Raw genomic sequence first — 25,762 nt, 5'->3', positions numbered from 1 at the left:
TAACAGAAGAAGTCAGCATCATAGCTCTTAATTTAGTACAGCTTTTTGCAATGGGAGATTCTTGTAGGCAGGCAAGAGAAGTTCTTGGCCTGAATAAAGCCTAAGGTGCAAAACTAAGTAAGAAATCATACCCGCTACTTATAAAAAGTGCAGAAAGTAGCTATGCAGTGAGATCCCATAAGGTTCATCCCAAGTCCAGAATTTTTCAATGTTTTTGTTAATGACTTATGATAGAATAAATAATGGGTTTACTGTAAGCAGAGATGAAACAAAGCTAGGAGGGATGTAGTGTACAATTTGAAGAAAAGATTGCAGTTCAGAATTATTTTGTTAAACTAGAGAAGTGAACTTTAAAAAAATTAAGATGCATTTCAATGAGGACAAAGTACCATGTTTTATACTTTCACAGGATATGAAAGATAGATACACTTACATAACAGTTTGTGGGAGAAGGATCTGGCTGTAGTGAATCACAAGCTTATTCATCAACAGCTTCACGCTGTTGTCTAAAAAAGCAATCATACTGAGATATGTAAAAGAAAGGGTGTCTGATACGAAATAATCTGTTACCAGTTTAGCAACTAGAAGACCTATGCTGAAAGACGATGTAGTTTTGGTTATGATGCGTAAAGTGGAATCTAGGCTGTTGGAGAGGGTCTAGAGGGGCGTACCTAAACTGCCGTTCTCTAGAAAATAATTTGTCTGAAGGAAAAAGGAGGTGGAAAAAAGACCTGGTAATTTTCAAATACTGAAAGGCTTCTCTGAGGAGAAGTCATCTGTCTACCAGAGGGATGATGTAATGTAGAAGAGGCAATGGGAAAACTGCATTGGTGAAGTTTTATTTTAAGGATTAGAGAAGAAAAATTTTGTTATGGTAAGGATAAAATACTGAAGTATCTTGCTTATGGAGACCGTGGTGTCTCTGTAACTGGAGATCATTATGAACAGTATTTTCGAAGATCTGCTACATACAACGCCAGTATAATTCTACCTTGGTCACAGAAATTGGTTTTCTTCTTAGATTTCTATCACTTTTCCGTGATTTTGCTGAGCATGATACGGTACAAAGCGTTGTGTCATATCCATCTGACACTATCTGACAATTCTCTCTGGGAGGATGTGCAGAAGACAGAGCATTGATAATTGTCGCTCTGTGTTCTTTCAGCACACTAGGAGAGGCTTGGGCTCAGCTAAAGAAGAGTCTAGCTGATGAAGCAGAAGTTCATCTCAAATTTTCTTCTAAGGTAAATAGTTCTTCTTTTGCAAAGATTTTTGCCTTGTAATTGATGTGGATCTTCCTGCAGTGCTTGTTAATGGGGAAAATACACATGCATATGGTACAAATTTAGAAAAAATAAAGTTGGTGAACAAACTTATTGAAACTCTATCCATTCTTCCTGCCAAAATCATAGTTTATTTAATCTACCTGATGAGTATGTTAAAACACATACAGCCTTAATTTTTCATAAAAAAAAAAGAAGGAAAACTGATTCTAGAGGTTATTCACCTAGGGCTCTAAGTTCCAGCCTGTTCAAGTAAATTTACCTAGAGCTCACACAGATTACTTCTGTAGAGGAAGAAATAAAAAATAATATTTGACTTCCCAACAAGAACCTACCGTATCTGTCTGGAAGGAGGAGAACCAGGACTCTGACTTCTTCATATTGTTAGCCTTTCTGAAAAGTGCACTGGGAACTTACTTCGTGTTATATTTGGATCTTCTCTCAAGTGATGCCCAAGGAGATTTCTTGTACAAATTATGGTATTTATCTGTTTTTTTTCCACCATGTGACATACTCTCGCGTCCTGTTAACATTATGTTAACCTCTGTGGGTGATCAAGTTCAATACAGTGGCAGATATCTCAGCATAACAGCCATGTTCTGGAGGAAAATTATAGCTCTGCACTCTTTGTAAGCGATTATGCAGAGGTTACTCAGGCAACCAGCTGCTGCCTTGGTAACCCACTTCTCTGCTTCAAACTTCTGCTTCAGCGCTGTAATTAGTGAAAAACTTTTTGCTCCCCGTTGTCCTCTCATATTGTTTTCGAAGAGGAAGAAATGCGCCCTGGAGTGGTGTGTGCGTGTAGGCAGGCAACGTATAGAACTCTTTCATTATTTTACCTTTTCTTAAACCCTTCACAGAAACTCCTGTAGCATCCTCTGAACTCTCCCCACTGTTCCCATACCTGCTTTGGGAGTTCCTAGTTCCAACTTTCTTTTATTAACAGAGTGTGTTTTTAAACATGTTGTAGTAATTATATTTCTCATTGACAGTCAAACGAAACCAGTCAGTGCTGGCACAAAGCAGTCAGTACAGTGCAGAGCACACCAAGAATATTCAAACATGAACACCAGCCATGAAGACATTGAACAACTTCTATGACAGTCCTTCACAGCACTGTTACACTGGGGGTCACAAACAGATCTGAGAAGGGTGACAACACTCTTTTGGCACTTGTAACATAAAATATTACACTACTAATGCCTTTACAGACTGGCATGGTAGCTGTAGATACATGCACATGAGAAATCCTTCAAGAAGGCCATCATGGCACTGAACCTCTTCTCCAGCTATCCAATTATCCCTCACTGAGCTCCAGGAGGTGAGTTCTGCTGGAAGAGAAGATGCGTACATGTTGTACTAGTTGAAGTCATGGACTGGCCTGGATATGATGGTGTGTTACCAGCCATTCTGGAAATGGTGCTGATGGAGCAAAGGAAAAAATAAGTACTTGTGAAATCAGAGGAATTTTTGAAGTGTGGTTTCTGATAATTCAGCTGTGTAGTTTCTCCAACATATAATACTATAATTAACCCTGTGCCTCTGTCTTTCTGCCCAAGTCTTTACCATACCGGTACAGAGATACAGGGCCTCTGTCCTATACCTGGTAACTTCTTTTAGCAAACTTTTTGAGATTTCAAGTCCTTTGTTACATCTCACCCATTCAGTGATGAGTATACAGGTACAGAGATACAGGGCCTCTGTCCTATACCTGGTAACTTCTTTTAGCAAACTTTTTGAGATTTCAAGTCCTTTGTTACATCTCACCCATTCAGTGATGAGTAAGGGTCAGAGTTGTCCATATACACTGGTGCTTTAAATCTCTTCATCTTGGGAAAGTAGTTTATATTTTTTTCATCTATTGCATGCTTTTGAAAGTCTTTTAGCAAGATCTTCTAGCACAAAAAATAGAAAAAAGAATATATATGGCCAACTATAATGCAGCATTTAAAAGCCTGGGTCATTCACATGTGAGTCTATTTTGATAGCTTATGTTTCCTCTTGCAAGATGGAAGTTCAAGTAGGATAATGATGCTAGAGGAAAGATGACTGCCTTCACTGAGCAGTCTGCCTCTTTGATTCCCAGAACACAAAACTGGAGAACGCAGTTGCCTTGTTTGCATTTTGAGGCTCCTGGTGATGGCGTTTCCCATCTTTGTGAGGATCTCAGAATTGCCCATCCCATTATAAACCACGTGAAATAAATAAATATCTTTACTTTCTATTTGGCAAGTAGAACTACCAGTGAAATGCCCTCCTGTTTGGTGTGTCCCTGGCCCTGGGGATTTTTATAGGGGTTTTCACAGCAATGCCTACTTATGTTAGACGAGTCAGGTTGCCACTTCTTCCACTGAGGATGATTGACTCATGTTGGGTTGGATACCCAGGTTAATCCATTTATTAATGGAGCAGTCTGAAGGGCATGCAGACTATTTAGCTATTTCAAACTCAGTTGCACGCAGATGTCTCTATCAATTGTAATATATTGCCTCTGGAGTTCACTGAAGCCATCCTGAACTTCTCTCTGTTACAGTTCTTGTTTCGTTGAGCATTGCCAATGCTCCTGGCACAGCTATTGGTTTGTACCTCTGTTCTTGAGAGAGCTTGTGTGACCATGCTGGACCCCAGAGTTGTGAACAGGTCTTTATTAGCTTGCATGAGGCCATCCTGATGAGACTGTCATAAAAACATTGTCCAGAATTTTCTAGCTCAATTACCCCAATCAGAGCAGGACTATCACCCACAGTGGATCAAGTCAGCTACATCTTTGTCTAGCAGAGTCTTGAATACCTCTAAGGACAGAGGTTTCACGACCTCTCTGGTCAACCTGTTCCATTGTCCACCTATCATTCTGTGATTGTTTTTTAAAATTGCATTCAACCTGAACCTCCCAAAGCTCAAGTGTCTGTTGTGACATTGCCTGGCCTTACGAAGAAGGGTTTGGCTCTGTTACCCTTGCATCTGACCTTCAGATAGCTGTAGGCCGTATTAGATCACCATGGTGCCAGTCTTCATCTGCCTAAACAAGCTCTGCTTTAGGCTTGTTTAACCTCTCTAGGATGTGCGCTGTAAGGCCTTGGCTGTCTTTGTAGCCTCCATTAAAAGGCTCTACTGAACTTGAATGAAGTCTCCTTCTCCATTAAAATAGCACTGGAGAAAGGCCAAAAATACTTGCTTTCAGGGACTGTTTGATACTGCTCCACTGTGGGCCATGTCAGGTGATAACAGACCTAACTTGCCTGTGTTGATGGAGTCCGGCATCCCCACAGGAGGGACAATAGAAAAGAAGTATTAGGTTGCTTCCGGGGAGGTGAAATATCTGTATCTCTTCAGAGCACATTTCCTAGATGTCATAACTGTATATCAGAAGGCCAAAGAGCAATATGATACAAACTCTTATCAGAGTTGAGTATTACTGACTATCAGGTCCTGCTTGTGAGAGATAAGTGACATGTGCGGTCTTGATGGATCTCTCCTGAGTTCATTTCAGTGGTTTCTTGCCACTGCTTAAGAGTTTCAACTAAACACTCAGGCTTCTCTTTAGGCTCCCTTATACTTGACAGAAATAAATAAAATGTGCCCTTATTGGATCTCTTTTCACTATACAAGAAACACAGACATGTTACCGCGGTCCACTGGCTCACCTTCTTGCAGTCAGGGTTAGCGGCTTTAGTTTGTGTACTTTGTTTTTTTTAAGCAACTTGCATCAGTTAGGCCAGAATCAGAGCACCTCAAGTAGGCTCTGGATGTTGCTTGCAGTTTGATCTTATGTGCAAGAAGAGAGAGAGAATTTAATGGGGAGAGGAAGACAAGATTTCTGTCCTTTTGCTCCCTTCAGTAAATATTCCCTTGAGCTGTCCTGCTAAGTGCTGCGTTTTGCAGTAGCTTCACTCAGAGCTCTCTTGGGGAAGAGAAGTGTTGCTGTGTGACATTGCCTTTGGCTGCGGTGTGTGTATTGTTTCCTCTCCATCCTGAGCTCTGCTCAGCAGAAGAGCTGTGAATTCCTGCCTGGCTCCTCATTACTGCCGTTTCTTCCTTTGTTTTCATTACCAGCTTCAGAGCGAGGTAGAGAAACCCCTGCTCAACTTCAGAGAGAACTTTAAGAAAGACATGAAGAAGTGTGACCACCATATTGCAGACTTACGGAAGCATCTGGCCAGCCGCTACGCAGCAGTTGAAAAGGTGGGAGCAGAGAACAAACTGGAGGGTTTATGGGATGCTGCTGGTTTGGACAGAAAAGCAACTGCCCAGTGAAAAGTTTCTGTTCTGCCACCAAGAACCACAGAGGTTTCTGCTGAGTGCTTTCTGGTGTTAGTTACGCTTTGCCAGGCCCCAGACATCATTTGCTGCTTAGATGAGATTTGGGAAACTGGAGGCTACAGGCAGGGCTGAACTGGCTTTTTGTTTCATCCTCCCCTTCCCAGTTTGGGACAATATATTTCTAACGTATTTGATGAAAATACTCCTTGCTCGCGTGCATCTGGATGTCACATCTATTGCCCTCAAAATTTAAAAAACCTTGCCTTAGAATAGCAGCAGGGTCAGGCCAAAGGCTCGCCTGGCTCAGTATCCTCTCATGCAGTGGCCAAAAGCAGATGGCCGAGGAAGGCAGCTCAAACCTGGCATGGCAAGTCATAAGCCCTCTCCCAGTTCCCATTTTCTGTGCCTCACAGCAAACATCCTCACCTGAAAAACCCAAACAGCAGCAGCACCCTAGTATCAGGGGCTGTTTTAACATGAACATCCAGTAGGTAGCTGAGGTTGTGATTTAGGGAGAGTTATACCCACAAAAAGTACTCTCTTACCAGCAGCTGGCAGGAAATGGGATACCCATGCCTCAGCTTATACCAAATGGTATCCTCACTCGGTTTGCTCTTGGCTGTGAGTTGGAAAGGAAAATACCATGCTCAGTCAACCCAGAAGGTTGTTTGGGCTTTCATTAAAGATCAGAGTGCACATGAGAAAGTTCGCCCTGGGCTAGAATTTTTGCAGGATACACAAGGTTATCAGGCTGTACATATGCAGGGAAGGCATTTTTCTGCAAAACAAGAAGTTCTTCACGGTCATATCTGCAAAGAAACACAGTCCTCAGTAGGGATATTGAAAAGAATGAATTAGAATAGCCTTGAGAAGAAGGAATAAAAAAAGGGAAAAGCCGCATCTGTAGTGTGCCTGATGAAGCACGCAGCTTGTCACCAGATTGCTTTTCTGCAGCTCCCTCTTGTGACTTGCCGAGCCAAGCACAGGGTCTTCGAAGCTGCAAATTGAAAAAATTCAAGTAATGCCTTAAGAGCATTGTAACTTGCAGGCTGGTGTGACTGTAGAAAACTGCAAGGTGCTAACAAAATATAATCATCCAAATTTCGTTTTAAACACTATAACTGGATAAAGAACAAATGTGACCTATTTTATAACAAGTCCGTGTAAAACAAGTTATTTTTATTTTATGTATTTAGGCAACCTCAGCAAATGAGGTGACAGCATGCATATGCAGTAATGATGTTTATTTGTTAAGACACTTCACTAATTTGCCTGTATAAATTCAGTAATGATACTGATAAATCAGGTTTTAAAAGCCTGAAGAAATTTAAAGTAAAGTAATTTAAATAATCAGTTGTAACCAGGTGTCATGTTCTTGATTTCTACAGTACAAACTGCTGTTGTCATGAATCTGAATTAGTTTTTCTGAAATAAGTCTCAAAGTTCCTATTGTTAGACTTTCTGATATGTGTATATTGAATCCAGAAGATGCTTAAAAATAAATTTGTAATATACTTTAAATTCTTTCAACAGTTTAGATCTTAAGAAAAGCAAATGGAAGAGGTGTATTTCTTCCAGAAATAGGGAGAAAGTTACTAAGAAACATGAAAGTCTGATGATGCCTTTTGTACAGTGCCTTTCTAAGAACCTATGAAGAGTTCAGATGCTTTTGTGATGTGTTGACAACTTCTGTAGGGTGATAGGACACTTCTTTGAACACTACATGGTGCCCTAAGAACTTGAATCCCAGTTAGGACCCAGTTTTATGCAGAGTCCCTGACTTCTTACTGACAAATACTTGTGTGAGGGAGTCATAGGTGGCTGAAAGCAGCTGGCAGCTCTTTTCCTCTAAAACATGTGACTCTTCTTTAATTACTCCAAGGCCCGGAAAGCCTTGACAGAGAGACAGAAGGATCTGGAAATGAAAACGCAGCAGCTAGAGGTGAAGCTCAGCAACAAGACAGAAGAGGAGATTAAGAAGGCGAGACGAAAGTCCACCCAGGCAGGTGAGTACCCGTGTCTGTCAGCGGCCAGAGGCAAGCGCAGCCCCACAGATGGCAGGAACAAGATGGGATGCAACTGCTCATCCACCCATGTGTTTCTTGTTTTTTAATATTGTAGCTACAAAGTCAGAGTGAACCGTGCTACAAATCTGTTTGGGATTAAATCCTCTGAAGAAACAAGCCCATTTTTTCCATGTCAGACGTCACAAAATGATGATCTTGATAATTGGGGTGACAACAGTAAAAGGAGGGTGAATTGTCCTTTTGTTTTGTGAAAGTGTGCTGAGATAACAGTGTTTGTGAAACTTTCAAAATCAGATTCAAAGAAGCTCAGCTGAGGATGTTTCATCCTTAAATCATAGTTCCTTCCTTGGTTCTTTCCTAAATCACAGTCATCCACAACTATGTGGGTGCCTGTTATGCTTCCTATTACTGTCTTTTTCCTTGAAAGTGAACTTTTTGTCTTTTTTCCACTGCTACTCAGAGATTAAAATGATTTCTTTTCAAGGGATACTGAGGATGTAGTAGTGTGTGCTATACTGTACTGAGGACAGCGGTACTTGATGTCACCTATGCATGTTTTACAGAGGCTCAAACCACTTCTACAGGATCCATCAGGAACTGTTGTGAGATGTACAAGGCTGATATGTGCAGCTCTGTTAGTGCCTTTGCTGAAAATATGTTTTAACTAGGGCTTCCATATTTCATCCTTTCACAGGTCCATTCCTTGGCAGAGTGGTCCTTCATAGTTCTGAGGCTTTCAAAACTTCAGGATAGCCTGTCTGGGTTTTGAGGAGACTGAGAAGAGTCATTCGCAGTGTGACCATGTGTATAGACAACCATTTTAGGAGAAACAGAAGTTACATGCGTGTAGTGATCTGGCTTTGAAATGACGCCTGCTGCAAGTGGACGATAGGACTAGAGAGCTCTTAGACCAGAGCCCTTCTGTGATCTCACCAGTTACTGACACGTGGCGTTGATTTCTTCTCCGAGGGACTGTTCATGTGTTTCATGACTTTCATGTTCCTGGCTGTACAGTGGCTCAGATTCACTCGTGTGGGTGGAGGATAACCCCAAGTCAGATAGCTCCCAAGGAACCTCTGGAGTGTAGGGGCCATTAGTTTGGACTTGCCATGTCAGGCTAGGCATCCCCCATCTGAGTGGATAAGCTTATTGCCGAGCTTTAAGCACTGAACCCTGGTTTCTTCGTAGAATTTGGTTGCCACCCCAAGTTCTAAGTCCATGTGAGACTTCCAGATGTGTTTACTTCTTTGACACTTGTTTGATCTATGGAGTCCTGTTCTTAAAGCTTGATTTGTCCCCAGACCTTTTTGGACCTAAAAGAACAGGATGAATTTGAGCCCTGGACCTAGGCATCAAACCATTAGGGAAAGTAGCTGAGCCCCATTTAAAGAAGAAAATTTACTAGCTGGAAAGCAGTAGTCTCAGAGACGTGCCTTCCAGATTTTCCACCCACCTTTCCCTCTCTGTCAGAGCAGAGTCCTGCAGCAAAGAAAAAATTGAAATAATTGCAGCTTATTGTGTTTGCCCAGAACACAGGAGGAAGCCGGAGCTCAACTGAAATTGTGCATCTTCAGAGGCTGGGCAATGCATGAGTGTGCAACTGGGTTGAGGTTGCAAATAAGTATCCCTCGATCTCAGACAGCTTGAGCCTGATGCTTCACTCCGGTTTTAGACAAATCTGACTTAGAATGCAGTCTCACCTACAGTGTGCTACCCTGCAGCTCGATAACTCGTTATTATTGATTTCCCATTTTAATTATTTTATTTTTTGGATATAGCTTTCTGTCTATGACCATTTTGGTTTTTAACTTGAAGTAACTTGCTTTCATAGTTCTGGGCATTTTGTAAAATATTGCTTAATGTTCATATTTTCCTTTTAAAATCTTGTCTTTCCTCCTCGTTCTTTCTCACCCCAGTCACCTGATGTTTTACCACCAATCAAGTGCATGCATTTTCTTGAAATTTTGTTGCACCTGACAAATACCGTGTAACAGAACTGCCTTCAGCTCCACCAGGACTGACCTTCAAACCGTCTGGGTCTGCCTACAAAGCCTGAACTGCCCTTTCGTTCTAAGCTCAGAAGACCAATGTGTTGCTGTCTTGAACTTTTCAGGAGATGACCTGATGCGCTGCGTGGATCTTTACAATCAAGCCCAGTCCAAGTGGTTTGAGGAAATGGTGACCACCACTCTGGTATGTAACTCTGTGTAGTATCTTACATGTGTAACATTGCAAAATTGTAATAGCGTACAACATTCATCACTCACAGCTAGTTACAGTGCAAAGTGGTGGGGAAAACTGTATTTCCTGTTCTCAGTTCTAAGAAAAACTCATCATTAGGGGAAGGAAGGAATAACTGTTGCTTTGCAGAAGGCATTGAATCAGTTCAGGGCTGCTTAGGGGCCAGAATGCTGGAATTGTCCTCAGGAAGGATGAAGTAATGCACAAGGAAGACAGGGAAAAATGTGATAAATCACTGAATGCATTTCTACATTAATGAATTTTTGTATTCCATGATTTTACAATTTCTTCACGAGTATTGCCAACTCAGAAAAGGCATGCTTTAATTGCCTATTGTTGTGTTTCTCTGAAGATAACGCAGCTCACAGTATTCACCCTAAGGGCATATACCTTTGGAGTTAGTTGCCAAGATACAGCTTTGATATGCTGTATTCCTTGAAATACCTGTACTTTGGCTTTAGGGCCCCTCCTTCATGTCATTCCTTAGACCCCTTCTGGATAACAGCCAATTGCTTTCAAAAGTGGGAAATAAAATGCCTTTTGCATGTATTTTTCTCATTGGACAAACACAAAACTGTAAACTCCTCTTAATAAGAAGCAGGGTAATAAATTGCTCGGCATTTGAAAGTGTGTCATTGCAATATTTAAACTGCGGCAAATAAATAAAGGCAGGTGGGTGGATGGAAAACCAGAGGCAGAGGTCTTCCCAAAAGCAGAACAAGAGAGAAAAGGTTGGCTGTTCCTATACATAAAAGATCTGATTCTCCTCTCACCTTCACTGGTGGTTTCTCACTGATGCAAATGACACTGACCATCAGTGCCACTGTGTCCAGGTATATGTTAGCTGCATGTTTGCTCCCAGAGAATTACGACTCAAAGTGCCCTAGTAGATAGCTCAAGAGGGATGTCATAGCCTGTAGGCTGCACAGCAGGTTTGTCAGTTGTGAAACTCAGGCTGAGAACCATTTGAAGGTAAGTCCTGGTGTACATGAGCATAAAATCTGAACTGAAAACCACTGTGCATCCGACCAGCTCAGACAAAGATCAGTTCACATGCAATACAAAGTCAAGAGAGTCAAGGTCTGAAGATTTGTGTTTCCTTGCGTACCTTCCTCCCTGAAGTTTCTGGTGCAGATACAATGCACGTCTGTGTATGGCGTGATAACGAGCACTAGCACACTGGGTTCTGCGTTCTGATCCTGCACATCTGTGCCCTAAATAAGGGAGTCTGAGTTCCAAGTGGGCCATTTTTTCCTCAAAGGCAGTACATCAACTGGCAACAGCAATAGGAGCTCAGTCTATTTCAGTCCTGTCCATACCTTAAGCTCCTGTGCTCTTCTTCCTCCCCAGGCAGATAGTCTGCCACCTGAGATTTTTGTGCTGTATGAAGAATCTGTTTCCCAAATGACATTTAACAAATTGAAGATAGCACAGGGAAGGCAGTGTAGCGGCCTGCCTGCTTGTATATACTCAGTTTGCACTCCACCACAATGCCCAGTAAGTGGGCACCAGAAATGCCCTCTGAAGGCAAGTTTTTTAAGATTTGGCCCCATTGATGTCCCTGTGAATATAGAGCTTTCTAGTGATACAGCAAAGTCCATTACAGTATATGCCTTCAAAGGCAGACTTCCCTGGCATGCTGCTTCTACTACTGCCACTCAAATGGACAGGGAGAGACTAAATGCAGATTTTGGGGTATAATATCAGAACCCAGGAGAAGAGAGAGGCAGAAAAAAACAAGAGGAAAGTTAGAAATCACCTTCCTTTTCAACTAAAGTGTTGCTGGGGTCTGCTTACTGCCAGTTGAGCGAGGTGGAGGCTTGTCCCAGCTCATCATCTGGTGAACAGATAAAACTGCTCTTACAGGTGTTTGGTTAGACCGAGAGCACTCAGGCCCTCTGAGCCATACATCCCAACGCGGTCTCCTGCTCCCCCAAGGAATCACTGTAGCTTCTGGAGCTAGCAACGAAGCATGCAAAGCTTCTTGCAGGAAACAGATTCCCTCTTGCTTACAGCATCCCTGAAGACAGTAGTTTCTCTCTCTCCCTTGGCTTTCTCAGTTTTGGAAAGGTTTTGACCTTCTTTTCCATCATTAGGCTCAGGCTGAAGTGATTTCTGTTGCTTGCTGTCTCTGAATCTCTGCAAAGCAGAGGGATGTGCCACCACAGAGTTCAGCTCCAAAGCCTGACCCTGGAGTAGTATCGCACTGACTGGCAACTGTTTGTGTGTCATTCTTTCTCTGGGCCTTCAGGCTCAGCTTCCAAGAAAAATATGGACTTGTATTTCTTCGTGTCCAGGAGCTCGAGAGACTAGAAGTTGAAAGGGTGGAGATGATTCGGCAGCATCTTTGCCAGTATACGCAGCTGCGGCATGAGACAGACATGTTCAACCAAAGTGTAAGTCTGCTTTTTGTTCGGTCCCTTTGGTCTTTACTGCACTTCAGCTGAGCAGAACGGCCCTTATCCTGATCTGACTGACCTGTGTCAAAAGGAGATGTGAAAAGTGTTTGTAGTCAGCTTGTTTGCAGCCGTACTGTCCTGCCACCCTACAGCCCTGCTCCTCCAAGACTCTCTGATCCTGGTTACATTTCATACTGCTGGATTACAGCTTTTTGCTGGGGGAGACACAATGACTTGAATTATATTTGGCCATCATGAGCCATTATTAGCTCTCCCAGCCTGATGCACTCCTCCTTTAGGTCTTCTGTTCTTGCAAGGAAGATGGTAAATAGTTTCACTGTTGCGGGAGGGGGTATGTATTTTTTTCTTATTTAAAAACTGGCTAGGGGTTTTTTTAAATTTATTAAAATATGGGGGATGTATGCCGACCTCAGTACATGGTTGTATTTGGTGTAAGGTACAGATTGCAGGACAGGAGTCAGCGACAAACTGGCCAATGCTTGACATTAAAAGTCTGCTGCTTCTCTGCTTCCCGCTACAAGGCTTCACATTCAGATCTGGCTGTTGTCCACCAAGTCTCGCATACGTGCAGTTCTCACTTGTCTGCAAATGCAATGTGAGCGTGCCCATAGCTGCTCTACGCTTCAGAGCAATGACTGTCTCTGCCTGAAATGCGCCCTTGACATTTTGATTCTTGTTCTGTTTGTTTTAGACAGTAGAGCTCGTGGATCAGTTGCTTCGGAAAGTGGATCCTGCCAAAGACAGGGAACTGTGGGTAAAAGAACACAAAACTGGAGATATCCGACCTGTGGACATGGAAATATAGACTGATCTATGGTTGTATGTGATGAGTCCACTGAATTAACCAGGCTGATGTTTGTTTTTTAAGGGTCAGAAATGCACAGGGAAAAGGTTGTTCCACTACCAGATACCTTGTAATTTATGCCTGTACAGGCTATCTCTGTTACATTTAGTCATTAAAATGATCCTCATTGTGCTAAGCCTTAAACACCAGACGTTCCAGGGTGAAGAAACCAGATGTGTGCTTCCCACCAGAGGTTCCCAATTGCACGCAGCTTCCAGAAGAAATCTGCTTTCTGGTACAGAGAGAGCTCTGTTCTTCAGTGACTTTGTGCTACATCCCTTGCATGACTATCTTTATACAGTATGTTAGAACAACCATGCAGTGAGCCTCTGGCCAGCAAGTAGATAACTCTTTGAACATGATGCAGGAGGCAAGGAAGTCCTGATCATGAATCCTAGGTCTGTCACTGACTGCTTTCATGGCCATAGATAAATCAATTAACTTTTCTGGCTCCCCCATCTATAAAACACACATCTCACAGCAATGTTGTGCAAATACATTTATTTCATATAACAAAGTGTCCCACCATGGCAGTGAAGTGATGGCCCTTCTCCCAAAATCTATGGAGAAGACTCCTGTTCTTCATGTTTTATACTCCCTCTCAGGGATACATAAACCCCTTATCATCATGAGTTCTGTTCTAGGCCAATCAATAAGGTTGAAAGTGTTGCCATCACCGTTATTTATCAGGAAAGACTCGGTTGTGCTATACCTACCTCATTAGCTGTCTGAGTGCCCTCAATGACAGAAGGAGGTTATATACCAAGGAATAAATGAGATATTCAAAACTTTTCCTGCTTATGCAAGATGTTTTCTTCCAGAATCTCCTTAAAGACAGTCCTCTAACATTTTATTTGGGATCCAGCTTTAAATTGCCCTTTGTTGGTTCCTTCAGGTGAATATCACAGCCTTTAGGTACTTTAATAACCAAGTTTGTCCAGATAAATTGTGGGGTTTATCTTTTTAGAGCCTGATTTTCAAAGGTGTGATGAATCTGTGATGCTAGATTGCATTAAATGTGGATGCAGGTGCCCAGCACTTCTGCATCATCAGATTCTTAACCTTAGGTTTTTCCTTTGTTACCGTTACCGCAAACTGCCAAAAATTCAACACTGCTCTTGGCACAGTGTTATGTAGTTTGGAGACTGGTTTTGAAAAGGTATTAATTTTCTTCTCCTCCTGTTATTTCTGATTGATTATTCCGTGTTGCTGTTAATGTATTTTTCAGCATTTCATACAATACCAAGATTCTTAAGATTCTTGCTTTAGATCCAGCAGAAACCTTTATTCTCACCACTGTGGCCTTTACTTGGTGTTTACTGTGTTATCTACAATTTCCCAAACCATACTATTTCATTTAATCCACAGTTATGCTCCACTTTATCTCATTGTTACCATCATTTTTTTCCCAGCACCAAAGTTGCATCCTTCTTTTGTTCTACAACTGTTCTAGGGTTTTGATCACCAGCCTCAAAGTCCTGTGATGAGATCATTGAGAATTAATATTCATAGCATCATAAAACTGTTTTGGTTGGAAAAGACCTTTAAGATCATCGAGTCCAACCCTTAACCCAGCACTGCCAAGTCCACCACTAAACCATGTTCAAAGCACCACATCTACACATCTTTTAAATACCTCCAGGGATGGTGACTCCACCGCTTCCCTGGGCAGCCTGTTCCAATGCTGGATAAAACTTTTGGTGAAGAAATTTTTCCTGATATCCAATCTAAACATCCCCTGGCACTACTTGAGACCGTATCCTCTCATACTATCACTTGTTAATTGGGAGAAGAGACCAACACTCACCTTGCTACAACCTCCTTTCAGGTAGTTGTAGAGAGTGGTAAGGTCTCCCCTCAGCCTCCTTTTCTCCAGACTAAACACCCCCAGTTCCCTCAGCCGTTCCTCCCAGGACTTGTGCTCCAGACCCTTCACCAGCTTCGTTGCCCTTCTCTGGACTCGCTCCAGCACCTCAAGGTCTTTCTTGTAGTGAGGGGCCCCAAACTGAACACAGGATTTGAGGTGCAGCCTCACCAGTGCCGAGTACAGGGGGACGATCCCTGCCCTAGTCCTGCTGGCCAGACTAGTGCTGATACAAGCCAGGATGCTGTTGGCCTTCTTGGCCACCTGGGCACACTGCTGGCTCATATTCAGCCGGCCATTGACCAACACCCCCAGGTCCTTTTCCACCAGGCAGCTTTCTAGCCACTCTTCCCCCAGCCTGTGGCGTTGCATGGGGTTGTTGTGACCCAGGTGCAGGACCCTGCACTGAGCCTTGTTGAACCTCATACAGTGGCCTCGGCCCATTGATCCAGCCTGTCCAGATCCCTCCGCAGAGCCTTCCTACCCTCCAGCACATCAACACTCCCGCCCAACTTGTGTCATCTGCGAACTTACTGAGGGTGCACTCGATCCTCTCATCCAGATCATTGATAATTCCCCTTTACAAATACAAACTGAGCCACAGAGAAGTCTTATCTGAAACACATTTTTAATATTGCTGCAGTAATTATTTTTCTGGTTTGTTATTTTTAACTGAATTCTGTTGCATTTTCCTGTTCTCTTTTTCTCAACCATCTCTTTACCAGTATAGATTTGTTCCTGTCCTGCAAATGCCTCCACAACCCACTTCTCTGCTGCGCAGTTAAGCTTTATAAACCTTTGCACGTTGGCAGTTGCAATGCCATGACCACTGCATGCTCAGGGTCACTGTTCCTGGCGAGACACGTCCCATACTGCACTTCATTACACGCTTCCGAATTTGCGACTACTATTTTATTCTTGGTGTTGGAAGCATCAGCACACTGCTGTGTGAGTCTCTCCTAAGTTCCTTCAAAGACTATTGCAATAAAACTGAAACATGGTTTGCCTAAGCGTTGTGTAACTCAGTTAGAGTACATACAATTCCTTAGACTCCTCTTCTGCTGTTCAAGCAGGGAAGTTTCATGATGATCTCTCTTTTTCAGTCTTCCTATTGATTTTTTCGCTGTCCTATTAATTTTTTTGGCATACCCATGTATGCTTTTCCAATCTCTACCGTGGACTTTGAAGGACACGTGCAGGGTGAACTTTCAAAACTTCAATGACCAAAAATAACTGGAGTACTTAAGAGCTGCATCTCAGGTTGACCCCTGTATTCTAAGCTGTATTGTAAATTAAAATGAGCAATCTTGAAGACACCTCGTCACATTCTTGGTTTTTTGATTGCAAAACCAAGTTATTTGTGCACTTTATACAGTATTCTTCGTAATAAATACCTGAAACAATCTATTATCAATTACACTTTATTTTTCCTCTTTCTTTAAAGATGTTTGTTATTTTATCTATTTTGGACTAGGAATACTGTCCATTAGCACAGGTTTCTCTGAGGACTGGAATGTATTTTGGTTCCTCTGTTAAGGTATATTTAAGCTGCTCTCAATTCTCAGTTGTATTTTCTGGCAAATTTTTTTTTCCTTTTGTTTCGTTTCCAGACAGTTTTCCTACTTCTAGTGTTTGGTGCATTTGAAATGTTGCAGGAATGTGTGTGCTGCACAGAAAGAGAATTCTTTTGATGGAGTCTGTATCTCTTTCACTTTGATAACCTGAGGAGAGCACTTGTGCCTGGCTGTTAATCTTTAGCAGGCCCAGAAGACTTCGCGTGGTGCTACTCTGCAATTGGTGACATGCTTCCTTTACAAGACTTTCATCTGTAATTAGTGGAAGTGTTAGGGAAGTTTTGATGTTGCTTTTAGACAGTTACCATCTTATTTCCTGCAAAAGATGATATTCCCTTGTGATATGACACTGCAGACAGCGGGATCAGTGTCACCTGGCTCATTCACTTCTCTGGCTGTTGGATCCTGGATAGTGTGATGCCTTACAAGTCAGGGAGTGCTGGAGCCCTTGTGCTTCTGAATGGACAACATCTTCAAAGAAGGTAGTGGCATGTTTGAAGGGAAGCATGGACGCCTGCCCTCGTGTTCATTCCTAACAAGGTCACTTTGGGAGTTTCAGCATTGCTCTATTCATCTTCCATTGAGTTGCAAAAATGCAGCTGAACGCAGTCTTGGCTCATGCAATAGCTCATCCTAAACAGCTTCTTCTCTGGACCAAGATCAAGCTTTGTGTTATGTTAAAATACCTAGCATGTGAAAAGCATGATTATGTTGCAATGTAACTGATTAATAGGAAGAGCAAAGTAAGTCTCTTGCCTCCATAGGTACTGAGCTTAAGGATTATCTCATTTTGCCTCGCAGATGGCCTCACATACTTGATGCAGCTTTTTACTATTTTAGTCACTAGAGGTATCAGTCTTTTTTTGGTGAGTAACAAGGCTGTTTTACATCTTCATACGGCTCTGTGATCACAGAGCAGAAGGTGAACTTTTGATTAGTACTGTTTGCTTTCACCTGAAGAGCTACAGTTAGTGGGAATTTGCCTTTTACCCAGGTCTGTTGAAGCTGCCTGTGTTTCAGGAGTCCTGCCACTCCTGCAGAGCTCCCTCTTTGTCTAAGCGATGCTGTCACGTACTTGTCTCATGCTGTCAAGCATCTGGCTCCCAGGTGATCTCTGCTTCAGCCAGAGCCTTTTCGTCCTTGTCTCAGCTCAAGGGCTTCATTAATTCCTGCAGCTTTGAATCTTCTGGGTGTCCTGACTCCAGTGCCAGAGCTGGTGAGGTGCTTACCAACTGTAACCTCAGCTACCATACAGAATGAGAGCATTTTATTCATCATCCACACCAGCCCGCCTATATCTTCAAAGCCATCTTTTGGCACAGTTTACTCAATAGAGAGTCCTTGTAGGAAGTCTTTCTCTAAGGTATTCTCTCAGCTTATTTCCTAACAGAACGCATTCTGGATCCAGTGCTGTTGGCTGATTCCTGGTGGAGTTAATGAGCTGAAAGCAATGAGTCCTTTACCACGTGGGCCAAGTGACTCTTCTCCCATCACTGGCAAGATTCCAGTTGCTTTCATAGAGCAACATCCAAAAAAGTCTAATTCTCAGTTTTCTGATCTGCGCCAGTTTCACTCATGTCTGTAACTCACATTTGTTCATCACTTCTATGTGTTGAACAAGTTCTGAAAGACTTCATTTGTTCCCTTATAGGAATGTTATTTCATTATTTGACACTGGGATCTCTAGAGATAGCTTTGATTTTTTTTTTAATGTTAAAATATCGTCACAGCAGTGAAAGTCATATGGAAATCCCTGTTATATTTCTAGAATACTTTTCTGCCTCTGCAGCCCTGCCTGAGCTGCTGTGGGGTAGCTATGCTCCCCCTCGTGTTCCCCAGTTACAGTAAACGCTGAAATAATTCTTTTGTGCGTAACAGGCAGCACACAAACTTGTGCTCTGGTTCTCTTTACCCTTTATGCATCCACGCAGTTTCATGTTGCTGAATTAGCTGCTTTTTATTTAACTGACAGCCCCATGCTGTAGTGTTAGTGTGTGTAGCTCTCTTTTGACAGTGAACTGCACTCAAATCACCTCTTTTTTTTTTTTTTTTCCTAACAGGAATTTTCTGTAAAACATTCACAGGAGACTTTAACATGCTCAGTAGCAGTCATAATTTCTGAGACCTTCTTAGAACCTCTTTAAATTTGTCCCTGTTTTTAATGTCATTATTTAAATATTTGCTGCAAGTTAGACTATTTATGTAGAAATGTGCCCTCTTCTTTTCACCTGCTCTTTGGAAGTGCTCGGCACTCAGAGATTTCTTGGAACACAACAGGGAGAATGTAGATGATAAGAGACTTTGAAAATCAGGCTAAAAAATGCACAAGCCTCTTCTCTCCTTTGGCATTGAGTACACGTATAAGGTAAACGTTAAGAAATGAGAACCTCAAATACTTAATGTATAAGACCTAGCTGCTAGACGTGCAGTTCCCAGCAGCTCCACAAGTGACCCTGTGTCGGTCTGTGGTAGGAGCGCAGCTCTAGAGCATGGGCTTACAGCTCATCTTCTGATGTAGCTGTAAAAACCCAAATCCAAAATCAAGTGAAAAAGTAGCTCTGCCCATCTATTTCATCAGTCACACACAGGGAGAAAAAGAGCACTGCTTACCCAGGTGGGTCCTTCACTATCAAGCACCTTAAGAAATCCAGACCAGCACCTTGAAGGTCCCCCTGGAATGAGTAGATGTGACTTCTTGATGTGATCAATTGATTGTTTCCTTATGAATTGAAAACATATTTGCTATTTTATAGTAGCTAGTGTGCTAGTGTGTTCTTTTGCAGTAGTGCAGCCTGCTGGGTCTGTTCCCAGAGGTGGCAGTCAGAGTCTAGTGTCCTGGAGGCAGTCCTGATCACCCTTACATTTCTGCTTGGTGAGAACTAGGTTTTCAAAAGACAGTGTCAAAAAGGCAGTTTTCAAAATAATGAGTCTTCCTGATCACAGACCTTTCTGGAAAGTCCATAGGTTTTTGCTACGCAGCATGTGTTGAAATAGGAGAATGAGGTCCCAGAGGTTGCCAAAGCGTTGCTGTGAATGGTTTCTGCTGTGTGGGCATTCCTCCTGTACTCTTGCAGTGGTAGGGAACAGCTGACAGTCGTCCTTTGCACAGCAGAGGTGTCTGACAGTTTACCAGAGAAGCCTGCTGGTCACATTTAACTTAACCAGATGGACAATAGTCACAGGCAGATTCAAATGAAAAACAGGCACCTAGGGCAGGAAAAGATTTAGCTGTGCCAGTGACATTTGAGCTTCTTGATACGAGGCACTCGTCTCCCTCAGATGCTGATGGGTCTAGTAACAGGCCCATCACTCTCCGAATTCTGCTTAGCACATGAAAATCAACAACGAAACATTCCCTTGTATCTATTGCTTGATACAGGACTCTCCAACTAGCACCTGGTTGTGCCAGCGGGAGACCTGGTATGTGGCAACACCACACTGGTGACTACAGAATGTTTTTTGGCATTTGGCAGTACTGTGATGTCCTGCGCCCTTGCACTGAACTGACATGAGCTTGGAGCACACAGTCTTTCTGTTGCATAATGGTGATGAAGTCTTTCCCATCAGCAAATCCTTGTCTTTTCCTGAGAAGCACTATTGTATAAGTAATATTCATTACTTTGTCTTATAGTTGATCTTATTCATACAAATGTGCATCTTTCAGTTCTTACTTTTTCCTCCTCATTGTTACTGTAGCCAACCCTCATCACTGAGATACACCCATTTTCAGGATCTTTAATTTTGAATTTTCATAGAACGTCTCTGTTGCTTTAATGTGCTGACCGAACTTCATGCTTTTGGATATTTTCTGAGAGTGGTAAGTGCATGCTTTTTGGAGGGGTTATTTTGGGTTTTGTTTTGGATTTTTCTTATCAACCACTGGGTTTGGAAGTGCAATGACTCCTTTCTGTGCTAGTCACTTTTTTTTTTTCTTCCTGGACTTTTTTTTCTGAAGGGACCAACACATAGCACAATTTGACTTAAATTTCTAATCCCATGCATTCCTCAAGGCAGAAGCCTTTCGTGCCTAATGATGCATCTGATTCTAAGAATTGCACGTGGATAAAATCTTTCATAGACCAATAAATAACAAGTCTGAGGTTAACTGCATAATAATTACAGAAAAAATATATAAATTTGAAACATTCAAATTTAATTCCCTCAACTTACATTAAGTTGATCTATTTCAGGTGCATCAAAAGAGACAAACTCAGTGGATATTCAGAACAAAAGCTTTTCAGCTGCTGCATTCAGGCTTAATGAGTGGACAGGACTATGATTTTAAATATATGCAGTCTTTCAGGGCTACTGATTTAACTGAGTAATGGCTTGTATCACAACCCTACTAAAATTCTGCTAGTAGTTCCCTTTGAAGTGCCTCTTTAAATTGTATCTGCTACAAGCATGTAAAATACACAGATTCACCCTACAAATTTCCGACACTCAGGAGCAGCCAGTATGCACAGATCTGTGCAGGATTCTGAACCCTCCTTCCTGCTCTGCACTGTGCACTCTTTTAGCACATCGACATAGCCGGTAGACCTGCCTTTCACTGATTGTTTACTGTCCAGCACAGTCATCCTAAATTCTCAATGCTGAAAACAGAGTAGGAAATGTTAGACTTAAAAGCAGCTGCATTGAAGGAGCGTTGCTAACCTCATCTCCTGACACATCCTTCAGTATCGTGGTGTCAGTAGAATAAGCAGGGAATTCTGCATAAAAATAGTTGAGTAAATGTCATTTCTTAAAGTAGTTACTGAGAAGAAATTTTCTGCTACTGGGAGTCTAAAGCTGAATGGTGATTTCGGGGATCTCACATCTGTATGACGTGACAATCTTAGTCATTTGAATTTGGGAACGCTTGACCTGAAATCCCTTGTTCCTTTGGAGTTTTTTGATGTGATGGCTGAGATTTTCAGAATAGTCTAAGGAATTTGGATGTCCATTTACCACTCTCTTACTCTAGCAGTTCAAAAACACTCTTTAGGGAGAGCAGCTTCTATCCATTATGAAAAAGCAGGTACTACTATTGAACAAATATTTTCTTCTCCTCCTTAGATGATTTCCTTTCTTTCAGCAGCCCAAGACAGTGTGAAAAATCCACCAAACAGTTCTGCAGACATTCTAACAGCAGGGATTCAAAGGCAGGCCAGATCACCAGTCATACACTATAACAGAGTTTTCTACTAAAATAAAGTTGCTTACTTGGTCCTTTTTGTGTAACTTTTGCTAATACTTCTAAATTTCTAGGAAGGTTGTCTTTTGCCAGTACTAATGACTTATTTTTAAAGGTATTTAACCAAAATTTTATAACTTTCCATAAGTTTTGACTGAATAGACCCCTTGAGTAGTTCATGTATCATGCAGCCTCTGTCTGGGTAACTAGTAAATCTTGGATCATTGTGCAAATTATAGAATGGCTTTTGTTCCATAAGGGTACATGAAGGAATCACTTACTGAACTTAAGAAGTTGAATGCAGGAAAGATTTAAGGGGCAGTTCTTCAGCTCGGGTAAACTGGCAGAGTTCGGTGAAAGCTACTTTATGTCAGCTGTGGATCTTGTCCTTCAGCATTGAAGGCATTTCCTATACATAATTTTTCTGTCTTACTGTAAAACAATTTCATATGGTTAAACTGTATTTTCCTATATTGTTCTGTAAGTTTATATGCACCACAGTGCTCATCTCATCTTCTGTAAAATAAACTGTACAGAGACACATTGAGCATGGAATTGTCTTTACCTGTTGCTTTTTCTTCTACCAAAGCCACACACCTTTTGAATGCAGTATCATCAAAGAACACTTGGGGTGCCATGTACTGCTTTGTTGATACCAGCTTAATGCAGCTTGCATTTGCTGCTGCAAATCACATCACTCGGGTGTAATCTACTTGTACTTACCCTTTTCAGGTCTTTGCATGATATTCAGATTAGTATAGTCCCTAAAATTTAATTTTATTAGGAAATCAATTTAAGAAGCACCTGTGGTTAAGTGGTTTTGTTTCTTAAACACTCAGGCAAGCTGACTGTGATCAGTCTGAAAGCAGCTGCCGTGAAATGGGCGTGCTTTAAATGATCTGTAAGTCTTCTACACCCAGTCAGTCCTTTACCTGCAAGTTCCACATCTTGAAGCTTAGTTGAAGAGAAAACACTGTTGTAAAATGTAGTTGTTAATAAATTGTTCTACTTTGAATATTTGAGTTAACGTGCATGCTGGCAGGTTTTCTGACGAAGTCAAAATCAGCCTTGCCAAAATCCTGACTAATCCAACGACTGTGTTCAAAAGTGACCGGCACGGGATACTGCTATAGAGGCAGAGCTCAGAGCAAGTGGGTGTTGCAGTTCTGCAGAACACGAGCCCACCTTCCTAGCAATGTGTGAGTCCGGGACCTTGGAGGTAATGGCATTATCCACACATCTCATAAACCTCAGTGGAGCTTTCTTCTAAGAATTTGTCTGGTTTTGAACTCACGTAAAAATTTGGTTTCTGCAACCACTTGCAGAATGGCATCCCACGTAGCTCCGCGGTGTGTTTGTACACTGATGTAAGTAGTGGCAGAAGTGTGCACGCTTTTCTCAGAAAAGGAGAAGAAAGGTAAGACACTGCAAAAGTTCCATGTGAAAGCTTGGTTTTCACAGCAGAGTCTTTGCACCTTGCCCAAAGTAGCCTAAATCTGTTAAAAAATCTCAGAATGCTGTTTCAGATGTTGGTGCATGGTATAGACTGGCTTGGTGAATACTGTACAATTCTCCATGTACTGTGGTACATTTAACTGCAGCTTACCAGCAAAAAGCATTTTCAATTGTAAAGGACTTTGATACAACTTTGAAACCCAAGATGGGGAGTTACTGTACAAGCCATGACACTTATTTGCTATGCTGGTGTAATGCCAGTGCTCAGAAAAACTAACAGTGAAAGGACCAGAGCGGACGGTGGAAGTCGCAGGGTGGCAGCCTCGCAGTCTGCGACATTTAGATGTAAAGGGCAGGACGTTTTACTCCATTCTGCACAGGAATACCTGTGCTAGACTTGCTACCAAAATTATTACAAAATCAGCTTGGATTCCACCATGCTATTAAGCCTTTGACTGTCTCACGTTCCTCGGAAGTGGAAAGAAAGCTGCAAGGGCATCACAGAATCACAGAATGGTTAAGGGTTGGAAGGGACCTCTGGAGATCATCTATTCCAACCCCCTGCCAAAGCAGGTTCACCCAGAGCACGTTGCACAGGGTCGTGTCCAGGTGGGGTTTGAATATCTCCAGAGAAGGAGACTCCCCACCCTCCCTGGGCAGCCTGTGCCAGGGCTCTGGCACCCTCAAAGGAAAGAAGTTCCTCCTCATATTCAGATGGAACTTCCCATGTTTCAGCTTGTGCTCATTGCCCCTTGTCCTGTCGCTGGGCACCACTGAGAAGGGTCTGGTCCCCTCCTCTTGACACCCACCCCTAAGGTATTTGTAAGTGTTGATAAGATCCCCTCTCAGTCTTCTCCAAGCTGAACAGACCCAGTTCTCTCAGCCTCTCCTCATAACAGAGATGCTCCAGTCCTTTGATCATCCTTGTAGCCCTTTGCTGGACTCTCTCCGGTAATTCCTTATCTTTCTTGAACTGGGGGGCCCAGAACTGCACACAGTTACTCCAGATGTGGCCTCACCAGGGCCGTGTAGAGGGGCAGGATAACCTCCCTTGACCTGTTGGCCACACTCTTCCTAATGCACCCCAGGACACCATTGGCCTTCCTGGCCACAAGGGCACATTTGCTGGCTCATGGTGAACTTGTTGTCCACCAGAACACCCAGGTCCTTCTCTGCAGAGCTGCTCTCCAGTAGATTAGCCCCCAACCTGTACCGGTGCATGGGATTATTCCTCCCAAGGTGCAGGACTCTACACTTGCCTTTGTTGACCTTCATGAGGTTCCTCTCTGCCCAGCTCTCCAGCCTGTCCAGGTCTCACTAATGGCAGCACAGCCTTCTGCTGTATTGGCCACCCCTCCTAGTTTTGTGTCATCAGCAAATTTGCTGAGTGTACACTCTGTTCCTTCATCCAGGTCATTGATGAACAAGTTAAACAGGACAGGGCCCAGTACTGACCCCTGGGGAACACCACTAGCCACAGGCCTCCAACTCAAATCAGTGAGGAGATTTGATTTCAGACCACTTTTGGGACTAAAAAGTAGTAGCACTACTTTGTGCCTCAAGCTGTTATCTGATACTTCAGAAGTTCCTGTTAATTATAAATAAAATTTTGTCAATGCGGTCTGCATTTTCTGCTGTTTCCCTGATCAGCAATATGATCCTGAAATCTCCTGATAAATAAAAGTTTTCTATATGGTGAAGTGGACAGTATGTTAGGAGTATCCTAACTTCTACTTTATTGCAAATACTAAGTGGAAATCAGAGGCTGTGTGCACACCATCGGATTGGATCAGATCCCATTTTGCTCTGGCTGCCATTCCTCACAGCACCGGCACTGCATTTGTGCTGGGTCCCCCCTGCCTTCAGGGGTGGAATAACTCGGTCATGGAAGGCAGAATTTGGGAGTGGTTCAGTGGTTACAGTGACCAGAGAACTGCTGTGAGAGGCATGCTCTTCCCCTGCCCCTGAGTGCACTGATGCAGCTCCAGCTTCAGCAGAGAGGTGCAGTAGACTGCTGAGGAGTGTTGCAAAGACATAGTAAATCCCCAAGAGGCAGAACAAACTGTTAAAATTCCTCCCGCTTGAGGAGGGAGTGGGACATGTTGGGGTGGATTTGCATGAGTGCAGTCCTGAGCAGCATTTTCAAAAGTAAAGAGCTGGATTGCTGTGATAAATTACTGCTTTGCTTGTCAATGCTGAGTATTGAAAACCCTGGCAGGGTGCAGCCCTGCCTGCTGTCAGGGTGGGTGGGAGGTGGTCTGGATTCCTTGTCTGTTTTGAAAAGCTGGGCTTCTCTGAGAAGGGCACTGGTGACTGGTAACCCTGCTTTCAGACTATTCAGAGCTGGGAGAGGTGCAGCTCTGGAAATGCTTTGGATGAGGTGGAGCTGTGAATCACAGAATCACAGAATGTCAGGGATTGGAAGGGGCCTCGAAAGATCATCTAGTCCAATCCCCTGCCAGAGCAGGATTACTTAGATCATATCACACAGGAACGCATCCAGGCGGGTTTTGAATGTCTCCAGAGAAGGAGACTCCACAAGCTCTCTGGGCAGCCTGTTCCAGTGTTCGGTCACCCTCACCGTAAAGAAGTTTTTCCTCATATTTATGTGAAACCTC

General features: G+C 42.7%; 1 protein-coding gene across 1 annotated transcript in view; it reads left to right on the top strand.

Annotated features, from left to right (window-relative positions):
- The window catches only part of GAS7 (growth arrest specific 7), a 101,520-nt gene extending 87,268 nt beyond the window's left edge, over positions 1-14,252 (top strand). Inside the window, exons 9-14 of the mRNA XM_068413346.1 lie at positions 1,166-1,244; positions 5,337-5,465; positions 7,426-7,549; positions 9,684-9,763; positions 12,109-12,207; positions 12,923-14,252. Of these exons, the coding sequence (XP_068269447.1) occupies positions 1,166-1,244; positions 5,337-5,465; positions 7,426-7,549; positions 9,684-9,763; positions 12,109-12,207; positions 12,923-13,036 (625 nt within the window). The 3' untranslated portion in view covers positions 13,037-14,252. The remainder of the gene's footprint in view (positions 1-1,165; positions 1,245-5,336; positions 5,466-7,425; positions 7,550-9,683; positions 9,764-12,108; positions 12,208-12,922) is intronic.
- Positions 14,253-25,762: the final 11,510 nt, after the last annotated feature.

This window comes from Nyctibius grandis, chromosome 15 (genome assembly GCF_013368605.1).
Source record: "Nyctibius grandis isolate bNycGra1 chromosome 15, bNycGra1.pri, whole genome shotgun sequence".
NCBI lineage: Eukaryota > Metazoa > Chordata > Aves > Nyctibiiformes > Nyctibiidae > Nyctibius > Nyctibius grandis.
Note: the sequence above shows the minus strand (reverse complement) of the source record. Positions and strands in the feature narration are given on the sequence as shown.